General features: G+C 41.4%; 1 protein-coding gene across 50 annotated transcripts in view; it reads left to right on the top strand.

Moving 5' to 3' along the window:
• The window catches only part of ANK2 (ankyrin 2), a 524,175-nt gene that overhangs the window by 441,798 nt on the left and 69,516 nt on the right, over positions 1–12,861 (top strand). For 16 of the 50 annotated variants that reach the window (XM_044301490.1, XM_044301465.1, XM_044301421.1 and 13 more), the window contains 4 exons: positions 2,598–2,609; positions 4,312–4,414; positions 5,971–6,071; positions 10,093–10,128. In XM_044301490.1, the coding sequence (XP_044157425.1) occupies positions 2,598–2,609; positions 4,312–4,414; positions 5,971–6,071; positions 10,093–10,128 (252 nt within the window). The remainder of the gene's footprint in view (positions 1–2,597; positions 2,610–4,311; positions 4,415–5,970; positions 6,072–10,092; positions 10,129–12,861) is intronic. The other 34 variants (XM_044301541.1, XM_044301667.1, XM_044301622.1 and 31 more) reach the window with 5 other exon arrangements.

The raw sequence follows: 12,861 nt of genomic DNA, 5'->3' as shown, positions 1-12,861 counted from the left end.
CTTTATACTATCTATCTCCTATCTATTTATCTATCTATTTATCTATCTATTTATCTATCTATCTCCTATCTATCTGTCTATGTATCTCATATCTATCTATCTATCTCTCTATACTATCTATCTCATATCTATCTATCTCATATCTATCTATCTCATATCTATCTATCTCATATCTATCTATCTATCTATCTATCTATCTATCTATCTATCTATCTATCTATGTATCTCATATCTATCTATCTATCTATCTATCTATCTATCTATCTATCTATCATCTATCCATGTCATATCTATCTATTATCTATCTATCTATCTATCTATCTCATATCTATCTATCCATCCATCCATCCATAGCCCATGCAGCTGGATCAGACAACCCTTGTAGCAGTTTTCCATAATAAGTCAGGTTGAATCCCATTTCCCAACCTGCACAATCTGATTGGTTGCTATGTGTAACTGCACCCTTTTTGCTTGACCCATCCCAGATAGAGAAAAGCTGCATGCAACGTCTTTGTGTCCAGATCAGGGAGACGTCCAGAGGCGAAATCAATTCCACAGGACACAAAACGGTCCACCTCAGAATGTATGGGTTCCGATACTCTATTAGTAGTGTTGAGCAAACTTGTGTTTTAAGTTCGGCGTCCAAAGTTCGGGTTCGGGTTATCGAAGAATCCCGTTATGGATTTCGCTACCACAGTACATAATGGAATTCGGAATCCATCACAGGATTTTTCGATAACTGGAACCCAAACTTTGGATGCCGAACTTAAAACACAAGTTCACTCAACACTATATATCGGCTTCCCTCCAGCGGTCTGGAGGGTCGGATATATCTGATTACAATGGGCAGCACCTAGATTTTGCTCTGCTCTAGCTTTCATACTTCGTGTTATTTGGTTTACGTCTTATAAGTATTCAGTTGCTTGTTACTTTAGACAGTATTCAGGTTGAAAACAAACTGAACCTTTAACCCATGTATTATGTTGAAGGAATAAATGTAATGTCAGACTTGTACCTGGTGACATGAGAGAGTTGTCACTGTGGCACTCTAAGTGCATCATACACATCTAGAAGAGTCTCATTCGCTTGGTGATGAGCTCATTTCTGCTTCCCCAGCATGGTGCGTTCCTGGTGCTTTCCTACAATTAGTTTCTAGTTTAGCAAAATTGCTGCTTCCAATTCAGAGAAGATAACCGTGATTATCCCCACAAAGGAGACAAATTTCAATAATTTCATGTGGCTTCTAAAAATAACGTTCACATCTTCACCAAAGTGAAGTAGCAAGTAGATTTTTCTTGCAAGATTGATTCACGGAAGACATCTAGAACCATCTGACTTAGGGCACATTCACATGGCCGTAGGTGGGCCGTTCCGTGAATTTGCGGTCCCCAATGCACGGCAACCTCCGTACGCCCGCCGGGATGAATACAGACCAATTCAACTTGAATGGGTCTGCATTCGTCCGTTCCGCAAAAAGATAGAGCAAGTTCTATCTTTTTGCGGAACAGAACCCCACGGAAGCACTCTGTAGTGCTTCCGTAGTATTCCGTTCCGTGATTCTATTCCGCATTTGTGGACCCAATGAAGTGAATGGGTCTGCATTTGTGATGCGGAATGCACACGGAACTGTGCCCGTGTATTGCGGATCCGCAAATGCGGTCCGCAATACGGCAACGAGCAGCACGCGTTCGCGTGCAGGAGCCCTTACTATAAAGCACGGGTCCTACAACACCTTTACAATACCACATCTGCTGTGTGAAAAACAACCAGAAAAGTATGACTTCACAAGATTAGAGAATTTATGGCAAAAAAAAACATATTAAATGGTTTCTCTGGTTTCATGTAAATAAAGCTAAATTTTTAAAATATACTTGGCGTATGAAGTACACGGAATTTCCAAGATCTTGAAGTTGGCGAATGGAAATATTCAGTGTTTCCAGTCATTAGCGGAAAACCAGTACCGACATCCGTACAGGAGTTTAATTAGGTAGATATTTTTTTCCGGTGCCATTCTATAAGGCCTAGTTCACACTCCAGTGATTGGAGACTACACAGAGATATAATGGAAAGATTTGGGCCTGTTCTGTGTTCTGGACTCACACCTGGTTTTGGCACGAATGAAAATCACTGACCAAATGACTGAACTGTGAACTAGGCCTAAGTTTTTTGGTGCCAACAGAATTCCGTGGCCTTCAGTGTGCCTATTTGTGTCTCTGACTCTTAAACAGAGGTACCCATCCTCCACCTGTCAATAAATGGACATCACTTACAGTATTAGACTTTATTTGGGAATTGGGAAAACAATATTTTTTCCCATGCAGTGTTATTTTCTGAATATACAGTATATGTGCCCAGATGATATAGAGTGAAATATGTCAAATACACACTTTGTAAAAGCTGATATTATTACTAACATGAAACATTGTATACACATACACCGGTACATGACTAACTACTCCACATTGTTTCTCCTACACTCATAATATACCCTTTTATTTCTAACTAATATAACCCTTTCCTGTCACTCTATAACCGTGTCCCTTTCTTTTATTTATTTATTTTTTCTTCCCTTTCATTTGTATGGATGCTACCCACAGCACCATGCCTAGGTATGTATAGCATTGCATGTTCCCACTATGTTCTTCATGTGCCAACCCTCCACCATTGCCTCACTTACCCATCACTTATTGCTTGCATGCTGCGTATTACTATACCGCCTGGCTTAAGCGCTGTCATGCTGCCATTATTATACAGTAAGCTTTTAGACAGTGTACGTTTACTATACAGATTTATACTCCTTGTTTTCCTAGTTAGGGCTCATGCACACGAACGTATTTTCTTTCCGTGTCCGTTCCGGTTTTTGCTGGCCTTTGAAGTGAATGGTTCCGCCAAAAAACATGGAAGGTACTCCGTGTGCATTCCATTTCCGTATGTCCGTATTTCTGTTCCGCAAAAAAATAGAACATGTCCTATTATTATCCGCATTACGGACAAGGATAGTACTGTTCTATGAAGGGCCAGCTGTCCTCTTCTGCTAAATACGGAATGTGCACACGGATGTCATCCGTATTTTTGGCGGGTTCATTTTCTTGCGGACCGCAAAATACATACGGTCGTGTGCATGAGCCCTTAGGAACATATTATAACACTCTGTAGGATGGATCTTTGATTCAGGGCCTTTGGTAGCACTATATTCTACTGTTGATTTTATATTGATATTATTAATATTATGTATTTGTACATTTATGCCATGTTTTGGCTAAATCCATTAAAAAACCTATTGTGGCGTGCTCCTTCACATGCTATATTACGGAGGGGTTCTCCACCTGGAGACACACAGACTGCCTATGGTCCATGGACCAGCAGGAATCTGAGCTGCTGGGGTCTGAACCCCACATAAGATTCCTGTTACCACTTTTCGAGGAGCGCTATTTATAATTGTCTGTCTATGTGCGTGTGATGCCTGTGATTTCTATGTACCAGGCTATATCTGCTTTGCGTTTGTGTCATGCAGCTCTCCAATAATTCCGCAGTATCTTCCAGGGGATATATCTCATTACCTGTGAATTAAAAGGAACCAAGGCTTTGGTTTCAGAAGTATATTTTGTATTTCTTTTCTCACCATTCAGTACATTCATGACTAAATAAAACTACCGCACGCTGCTGTTTTTGTCTGGCCGCCTCTCAGCATGTTTGCCGTGCTGCGGCCGGACCACCTGCCTGCCCCCATTATAGTGAATGTGGCAGCAGACTTCCACCAGCACGGTGGACTAGCGGTAGCACGGATCCCCGCTGGAACAGCCTGTCGGGAAAGGCAAGTGTGAAACTGGCCTAAAAAACTGCATTTTTTATATAGTATTTCAATTGAAGTACACAAACCAGTCACAAAGACCACAAAGCAAACATTATATTAGGGACGAGATCACACGGTTTGGGTCATTTTTTAATATGCCATTCATCTTTGACCGGGCACAGTGACCCAACATGATGCTTTTTAGGAATTCTGTATGAAATGCATTTTGACTGAATTGTTATAAACTGATGCATCCATGTGAATCTCATGAATGGGATCTGTCAGGGGATTCATATAAAAGGCTAGCCAAAACAATGTAAAGAGAAGCGCTGGCGTGAAGTGGTCCTTAGATGGATGCGGTCTGCAGTAGGGTATTTTATAAAACTATTTATGTGAAAAATGTGGTCTTGCTGACTTTTCCCCTGGAAGCTGCATCAGGTGCTAATCGCTAATTCTTCCATTCACCTTTTCCATTTCACCCTCACTTTTCTGGTGATTTGTATGTGTCAACCGACCAGCCTGCGATCCTTCAGTTCAGACAGGTCCCACACAATGAGTCCACACTTGTATCCAAGGGGTAGTGCCATCATAGACGACTCTGTCATCATACCCCATGACCAGGTAGGTGATTTTCTTTTCTTTATTTTCCACTATGAAGTCGAGTTCTGTATATTTACATAGCGCTAAATACACCAAATTCAGTCCCTACACCTTTTTGGCCTTATGCACATGGGATGGAGGCCGAACGGTGGTACGCATAGTCCTTTACAGCTACGTACTACGGAACTACGGGGACTCTGTGTGCCACCATAGAAGTCTCTGTCAGGTGCCATGTGTATTTAGCTATTCTCCCCTAGAATTTTTGTAAAGGCCCATACATCCTGACCTATGGGTACCCTATTAAAGCTGTAAAATGGCTGTGCGCCATACAGGGTCTACTCGGACAGCTTTCTTTATGCCTGCCGCACTATGCATTGTATTGTAGATATACCCAGTCTCTGAGGTATATTGCACTTTTTTAAACAGCTTCACGCCCTATCCCTTTTTGAAAAGTCTATGGGGAAAAAGTGCATTCTTTGAGGAAGCTTCCTTCATGATTATGACATCTTATTTCTGGGCAATAGTGGTGTGATATAAATGGGGCCTATAAACAATTTTTAAATTTAGGATGTTGAATGTGCCTAAATGAGAGCGGAGACCTCCATAAGTGCCCTGACCTACAGGAGTCCAAATATTGTATATGCTTGTCACTACATTCTGAAATAATGGGCGATGGAGGAAGTGGAGAAATGTTAAAACTACTTTATGCAGTATATGAATATGGGATGTTTTCTCTAGGCTTTGTTCACACAACCGTTTCCAATTTTCCACCTGCAAAAGTGGTCCATGAAAAACAGATAGCACCCGGGTGGCTTCCGCATACATTCAATTTGTTTTACTCCTATACACTTGAGTGGTTGAATCTGATCCAACCGGAAGGTGTCTTACATTTAGACCATTTTCTATGCCTGAAACTGGCGTAGAAAATGGTAAATGAGACGTGCCTGCTGGCCTGTCCCCTTCCTCTCTCATGCCATGCCCACAATTTTAGACTTGGCGTGAGCGGGGCCACAGATAGCGGCGCACCTAACCATGACCTTGCACCGCCATCTATGCCTGAAATGCGCCTAATTAAGGCTACTTTCACATCTGCTCTTTCCCTTTCCGCTATTGAGATCCGTCATAGGATTTCAGTAGCAGGAAAAACGCTTCTGTTTTGTCCCCATTCATTGTCAACGTTTCTGATTGCGTCCTTGGATGCGGAGCAAGACGGATCCGTCATGACTAACAATGTAAGTCAATGGTGATGGATCCAATTTCTCTGACACAAAAAAAAATGGACCCGTCGCCCATTTACTTACAATGATTTTAGAGACAAATCCGTCTTGGCTATTTTAAAGATAATACAACCAGGTCCATTCATAACGGATGCAGACGGTTGTATTATCAGTAACGGAAGCGTAGCCTTAGACGTATTTCAGTATAGTAAATGACCCCCTCTGTTTTTATAGTGAACAGCACATGGAAGATAAACTGTCTATAAACCTTAGCGCATCTATTATAAGTGATGAGTAGAATTCTGCCATTGTTGGTCTTGAGCTACAGTGAAAATTCACATTCAATTTACTTCCATTTAGGTCTCATACTTAACAAAGACAGAACAGAACTCCTATCGTCTCAGCTGGGGGAACGACAACCTGGATAACGTGGCGCTGTCCTCCAGCCCCATCCATTCTGGGTGAGTAAAGACCTAAATACAGAATCTAATTGCCTGTAATTGTGACAGGGAAAGGTGCTATATACCAGATATATACCACAATTATCGGACAGTTGTGGTAGTCTGACGCCTATGTGTGCATCAGTAAAACGCATCTTGTGTGAAGCCGTTTGGTGTATATAAATATCTCAAGGAATTATATATAGGATGACACTGAATGTCTGTTACCATCAGAGAATGACTCATGGTGGAATTGACATCTTCCATTCAGTTATTTTACATCAAGGCTCAAATGTGGCATTTAGTCCACGGTAGCTCATCAGTATTCTGTTTCTGTTTCAGTATATACACTTTTCTAGGCTTTTGATAAAATGTACCCTTTTCCAATGTACATCGCCCATATACTAAAGGCAGAACCGCTTTTATTGCAAACTTGGAATATTATTCTGGGTTCATACAGAAATCAAGGCAACACACATCCCCTCTTTATATTTCTAGATTAAAACTTAAAAATAACATGCTGGTGACATATGGACACATAATGGGGGAGATTTATCAAAACTAGTGTAAAGGAAAACTGGCTTAGTTGTCCATAGCAACCAATCAGATTCCAGCTTTCATCTCCAAAAGGGGCTGTGAACAATGAAAGGTGGAATCTGATTGCTTGCTATGGACAACTAAGCCAGTTCTACTTTACATCAGTTGTGATAAATCTACCCCAATGTCTTTTGCTGTCCTGTATTCCTGCGACACCTTATGGCCATCATAGAATCTAGCTGTATTTGCAAAAGAGACCTGGAATGTTCTAGAAGTCATATCCCGGCCTTTATATTTTGCGGTCCGCAAAATGTGGATTCACAAAATGCATTCCACACTTTTCGCGGGCCCCATTGTCAAAATGCCCATTATTGTCTGCAAAACTGTTCTCTAATTTGCGGCACGGCAGTGCAGCGCACGGGGGTCAACGTCCATGGGATCCCTTTAAGATTAGAAAGGTGTTTGTCGTGACGCCAGTTGCATTGAAGCAACAAGGGTACAGGGCAACTTTTAGTGATATGGTGGTACCCAGTCTAGGAATGCCAGAGTGGTGTAGGGTGGCCTAAATGTCCCTTAATGGTGTAGCATGTGTCAAGGTGCTCCTACCTGGATACGCTGGAATCCCAGACATGGTCGTGCAAAGCAAATCAAGGGGTAGTTGATGAAAGGGATGGAGAAAGAAATAGAGTCCAGACTTTGTATAACGTTGAACAGCAGCTTTACTTGAATAAACTTTCTTCCAAACGATTTGCAAGCTTTGTCTTGGTTACCAGCAGGCTTTGGCATGAATTCTGGCAGGCAAACACACTCGGCTCTGCTACATCTGTTGCTCTGTGGCTCTGTGACTAACAGGATTAGATAAGAAACTTTTCCTTTTCTGTCTGCAGTACTTTCTGTAGTCTGGTCTGTCTCTAGCTTTGTCTTTGTCCAGGGACTGTCTTCCTGAGGCTTAGGCCTCTTTCACACGGGCGAGTTTTCCGCGCGGGTGCATTGCGTGAGGTGAACGCATTGCACCCGCACTGAATCCGGACCCATTAATTTCTATGGGGCTGTGCACATGAGCAGTGATTTTCACGCATCACTTGTGCGTTACGTGAAAATCGCAGCATGCTCTATATTGTGCGTTTTTCACGCAAAGCAGGCCCCATAGAAGTGAATGGGGCTGCATGAAAATCGCAAGCATCCGACAGCAAGTGCGGATGCGGTGCGATTTTCAGGCATGGTTGATAGGGATGGGGACCCGATCATTAATATTTTCCCTTATAACATGGTTATACAGAATGCTTAGTAAAATAGGGATGGAGGGGTTAAAAAAAATATAAAATTTAACTTACCTCATCTACTTGTTCGCGCAGCCCGGCTTCTCTTCTGTCGTCTTCTTTGATGACCTGGAGGAAAAGGACCTTTGGTGATGTCACTGCGCTCATCACATGGTCCATCACCATGGTGATGGATTATGTGATGGACCATGTGATGAGCGCAGTGACGTCACCAAAGGTCATTTTCCTCCAGGTCATCAAAAAAGAAGACAGAAGAGAAGCCTGGCTGCGCGAACAAGTAGATGAGGTGAGTTAAATTTTTACATTTTTTTAACCCCTGCATCCCTATTTTACTAAGCATTCTGTATTAAGAATGCTTTTTTTCCCCCCCTTATTACCATGTTATAAGGGAAAATAATAAAATCTACACAACACCTAACCCAAACCCGAACTTCTGTGAAGAAGTCCGGGTTCGGGTCTGGGTACCAAACATGCCGATTTTTCTCAAGCGTGTGCAAAACACATTAAAACACTTTGCACTCGTGCTGAAAAATCGTGCATTTTCCCACAACGCACACGCATCCTATCCGGCCTGTGAAAGAGGCCTTAGTGTTTCTACCTCTGGATCCAACAGAGCTGAAGGTACTCTGGCTGGCTTTGGCAGGGCCCATCCAACAGGGACGAGGGACTGCTGCACACCCTCCCTTGGCAGGGGGTATAACTATAACTAAACTCCTCCCTCTCTAGAGAGAGAGCTAGAATGGAAAGAAGGGTTCCATTCTAGGTAAAATAGCTCTGCCATTTATGCTGCCAATTGCTGGTGAACCAGGCACATTACACTTAAACATAACATTTGCATTGAGTTGGGAATACACATTTTGCAGGCTCTGGAGATAGTGTAGAGGTGTAAAAGTGGTAATGCTCCTCTGGGGCGTTACAGCAGCACTGATGCGGACAGCACACAGATGACATCTGTGTGCTCTCTGCATTTTCTGCTGCCCTCAAAAATGAGGATCAGACTTGAACTGAAAATATGGTCATGTGAATGAGGCCTTATAATCAGGTCACAAATAAAGGCTTTCAGCTGAGTCAAATTATGACAGGGCTACATGATCTGACCTTTTTATATGGGTGGACAAACACGTGAAAAGCAAACCGCCCAAGCGATCAGCCTGATTCTGCATTTGGAAGGGATGGAGGATTATACAGCAACTCATAACAAATAGTCACAGAGGAACACGCAGTGTTGATGTGTGTGAGGTAGTAGTAGTCACCCCTAATCCGTGATTATCCACTATCGATAATTAAGTGGTGGAGACCTCTTTGAGACCTCCACATGTTCGTATGGTAGAGACAGCTGCCATAACTGCTATCTAAATTTAGTATATTACCACAAAAATCCTGTTTTCAGATTCCAAAATCTGATAATGTATATCATCCTGTGGATGGTCATGCCACGTTAGCAGTAATAAATGCCAGTGTCCACAGCAGGTGGATGGCCAAAGTTGTTCAAGACTTTATTGCAGAGTTCTGGATGTACTGTATATGTGGATGGATGGACATGTGATTCTAGGACAATAGTTTACATTAAATATTGTTGGGGCAATGCGCTGTGTGTTGTCATGAAATCACAAATTGTTGTCTTCAACATAATGTACATCTATATGGCTAAAGTACACAGGATTTTCTCTTCACGCATAGTTTTTACGGCTTTCTTTTATTATTTGGAAAAAATTTTAAATGTTTTTTTTCAGCCTCTTTTGAAGACTTATAGAGAAGCCTTTGGGATAACGCTATGGGGAAAAAATGCCATACCTAGAACATGCTGTTATCTCTCCCAACTTCTTACCAGCTCCTACAAATACCTACACATTTGGCTTGAGTGAAAATGTATGTGTATTCAATGAGGAGAGGGGAGGAAACCGCTGCCAGACACTAATGATAGCAGCTTGTCTCCTTGAAGAACAAAAGGATCGGGCAAAAATATTCACCTCACCCGATTCTTCTCTCCTCTGACATCATCTTTGGGGATGATGAGAGTCAGAAGCTCCCTACACACATTAGACTGTTAGGTGAACCTGCCGTTTTCAGCAGGTTCAGCCGACAATACACTAATGTACAATACACTTGCCATGATAAATGATACAGTATTTCTCATAAACCTCTGCTCCGTTCATTATCTCTTTCTTTCTCTCTCTCTCTCTCTCTCCTTTATTTCTCATGGTGACTAATCTGTTCTGTTGCAGCCGCATATCTCCTTGTCTTGACCGAGACCACAGCAGGTGATCCTTTGTGTTCAATATGTGATTGCATTGTTTCCACATTGTATGCCAGTAATTGACATCAGGATGCTTTAGTGTTCTCACATGTAATGATAGGCAGAGCATTGGCATACACTGCACCAATATCCAGAACGTCTTACTGCTAAAAACATTCCCAAGTACAAAGCTAACTCAAAGTAACTGATAGTAGAAACATTTTTTAGTTAGGAATTACTATCAGTATTAGCATATATGCATTTAGTAGCCTACAGAGAAAAACCTTAATCCAACTATTCAAGTAGAGGTGAAGACTTCTGCTTTTTCAGGCCTAATCCAGTGTCGGACAGGCCCACCAGAGTACCAGAGGATCCTCCAGTTGGCCTAGGCTCTGATGTCATAGTTATAGAAAAAATATTTGGGGCTGCCTTAGGGGCAAACAACTTGACACTAGAGTCCATATCTTTGAATCAAAATCTATTAGACTATATTGATGATTATTTCATCTGGTGAGCCTTAGAGACCCCAGTTTGATTCCGGACTCACCTCATCCAATTTAGGAAAGAAGGATGACAATAAAATCTGTTTCCCCCTCCCTTCTTTCCTAATATTAGAGGCTGTACCCTGCTTTTATATAGCCCATGGGAATAGGGTAAGCCTGTGGTATGGTAACTGTAGCTCCATTCTTTATTATGCCTATATGATCTACCAGTTGGTATGCCCAATCATGATAGATACATTTAATACCAAGGCTCTAAAATCCATATGTAAGCTTGGTCATAAGGCTAAATCCAGGCTCATCATTTACAGGGCAAGACTATCATTGTGGCTCTTTAATGGATGAATGTTAGGGGATTAATGGACTTTTTGGTACCAAACACTAAAGCAGCCCGATGGTCCTGAATAACAAGTGATTGTGTTGTTATTCAGTGGAGACTTTTAAGATTCATCTTCATGTACTGTGTGGGCATATTATTCTCCATAATGTAAATAATAGGCATTGTATAGCATCCCCAAGCAGAATTTTGTGAAATGGTAGTCACGACATTGATGCCAATCCCTATTCCTTACCCTTAACATGCAGTTTATGGGTCACCTTTCTAGTGCTCTTGTGATGTTTTTGTTATGTGGGCTGAAATAAATCTTAAAAAATAGTTGCTAAATATTTGCAACAAAGAACAATTTTTTTTTAATGGAAAATGAACTTTTACCACCATCAGTTGTGCATGGCTAGGTTACAGACAAGCATTAGATCTTCATTTTGTGTGTGTCCCTTCAGTTTATAAACTTTGCAGTTCATCAGTCTAGAAAGATTTTTCCAAAGATTGACAGTACAGCCACTATCTTCAAATGCTGTGCACAGTAGAACTTAGTTCTACATTATTATTTTTTTAAGGCCATGGGCTTTCTAATTGTCCAGCAAGATTTTAAGTTATGAATCAATTATTGGGCTATTGGAAACTTTCTGGTGTCAGATGAAAGGATATTAAAGGGGGTGTCTCACTTCAGCAAGTGGCATTTATCATGTAGAGGAAGTTAATACAAGGCACTTACTAATGTATTGTTATTATCCATATTGTCTCCTTTGCTGGCTGGATTCATTTTCCCATCACATTATACACTACTTGTATCCAGGGGTTACGACCATCCTACAATCCATTAGTGGTGTTCATGCTTATACACTATAGGAAAAAGTGCCGACCTCTCTGGTGGACGGGACCGTGGGAGTGCACACAAGCTAGTGCATTTTCTTAGAGTCTGCAAGCACGACCTTCACGACCTGGATATGAGCAGTGTAGAATGTGATGGGAAAATGAACTGAGCCAATAAAGGAAGCAATATGGACAATCAAAATACATTAGTATTTGGCTTGTGTTTACTGAAAAGAGACAACCTCTTTAAGTCTAAGTTCACATGTCACGGATTTTGTGCGGATGAAATTATCTTGGTATCTACAAGTTTAATCCGTAACAAGACTTCATGCTGACTTATACACGGAGGTGTGGATTCTGACACGGATTTCTTCTGCAAAATATCTTCAAGCAAACCATTCTGTCTTGCAGATTTTAGAACTCTATTAAGTTAAATGGAAAATATCTGTGGCAAATCGGCAGACAGTCCACAAAATGATAAACATGCTACAGATTTCAAAATGGAATTCCATACTTACCAACTTTTTAGTAGGTAAAATAGGGGCATCTAAGCCCTTTCTCGGGAATGCTCTGGCCCTGTCTGGGAATGTCCACGTATGGTGGGGTTTGCATTGGCACTGGCCATTTTCAGCCCGGAACAGCCTGAATTATCTGGACTGTCTCTGGCAGTAAGTGACAGTCTCAGCATGTTCAGGACAGTTGGCAACTATGGACTCTTCAAGAAGAAATCTGAAAGAAGGAATCGACAGTAAAAAATAGAAATTGCAGCATGTACACAGTCCGGGCAGGCATAAAATCAGCTTTGTGTGAACTTAGCCTTACTGTGCTTGCTCGATCTACACTTGAGTGTATAGTATATTTCCTTTTGACTTACAGTTTAATGGAGCTGAAATACGCATAAGATATATATATATATATATATATATATATGTATGTATATTAAGGGATCGCTCTCTCTCAGGGGGTCTCAATAACAGATTTCTCGCAGACAACCGGATTGAAGTCCAAACGATGCATTATTTTCTAGCAGTTTAGCACAATACAGCAACCAAAATAACTCCTGCCCGTCTAGGCACTACGTAATACATAATTCATTCCCTGACTT

Source organism: Bufo gargarizans, chromosome 1 (assembly GCF_014858855.1).
Source record: "Bufo gargarizans isolate SCDJY-AF-19 chromosome 1, ASM1485885v1, whole genome shotgun sequence".
NCBI classification, from domain to species: Eukaryota; Metazoa; Chordata; class Amphibia; order Anura; family Bufonidae; genus Bufo; species Bufo gargarizans.
The sequence above is the reverse complement of the archived record's forward strand: the minus strand, read 5'-3'. Positions and strand labels throughout refer to the sequence as shown.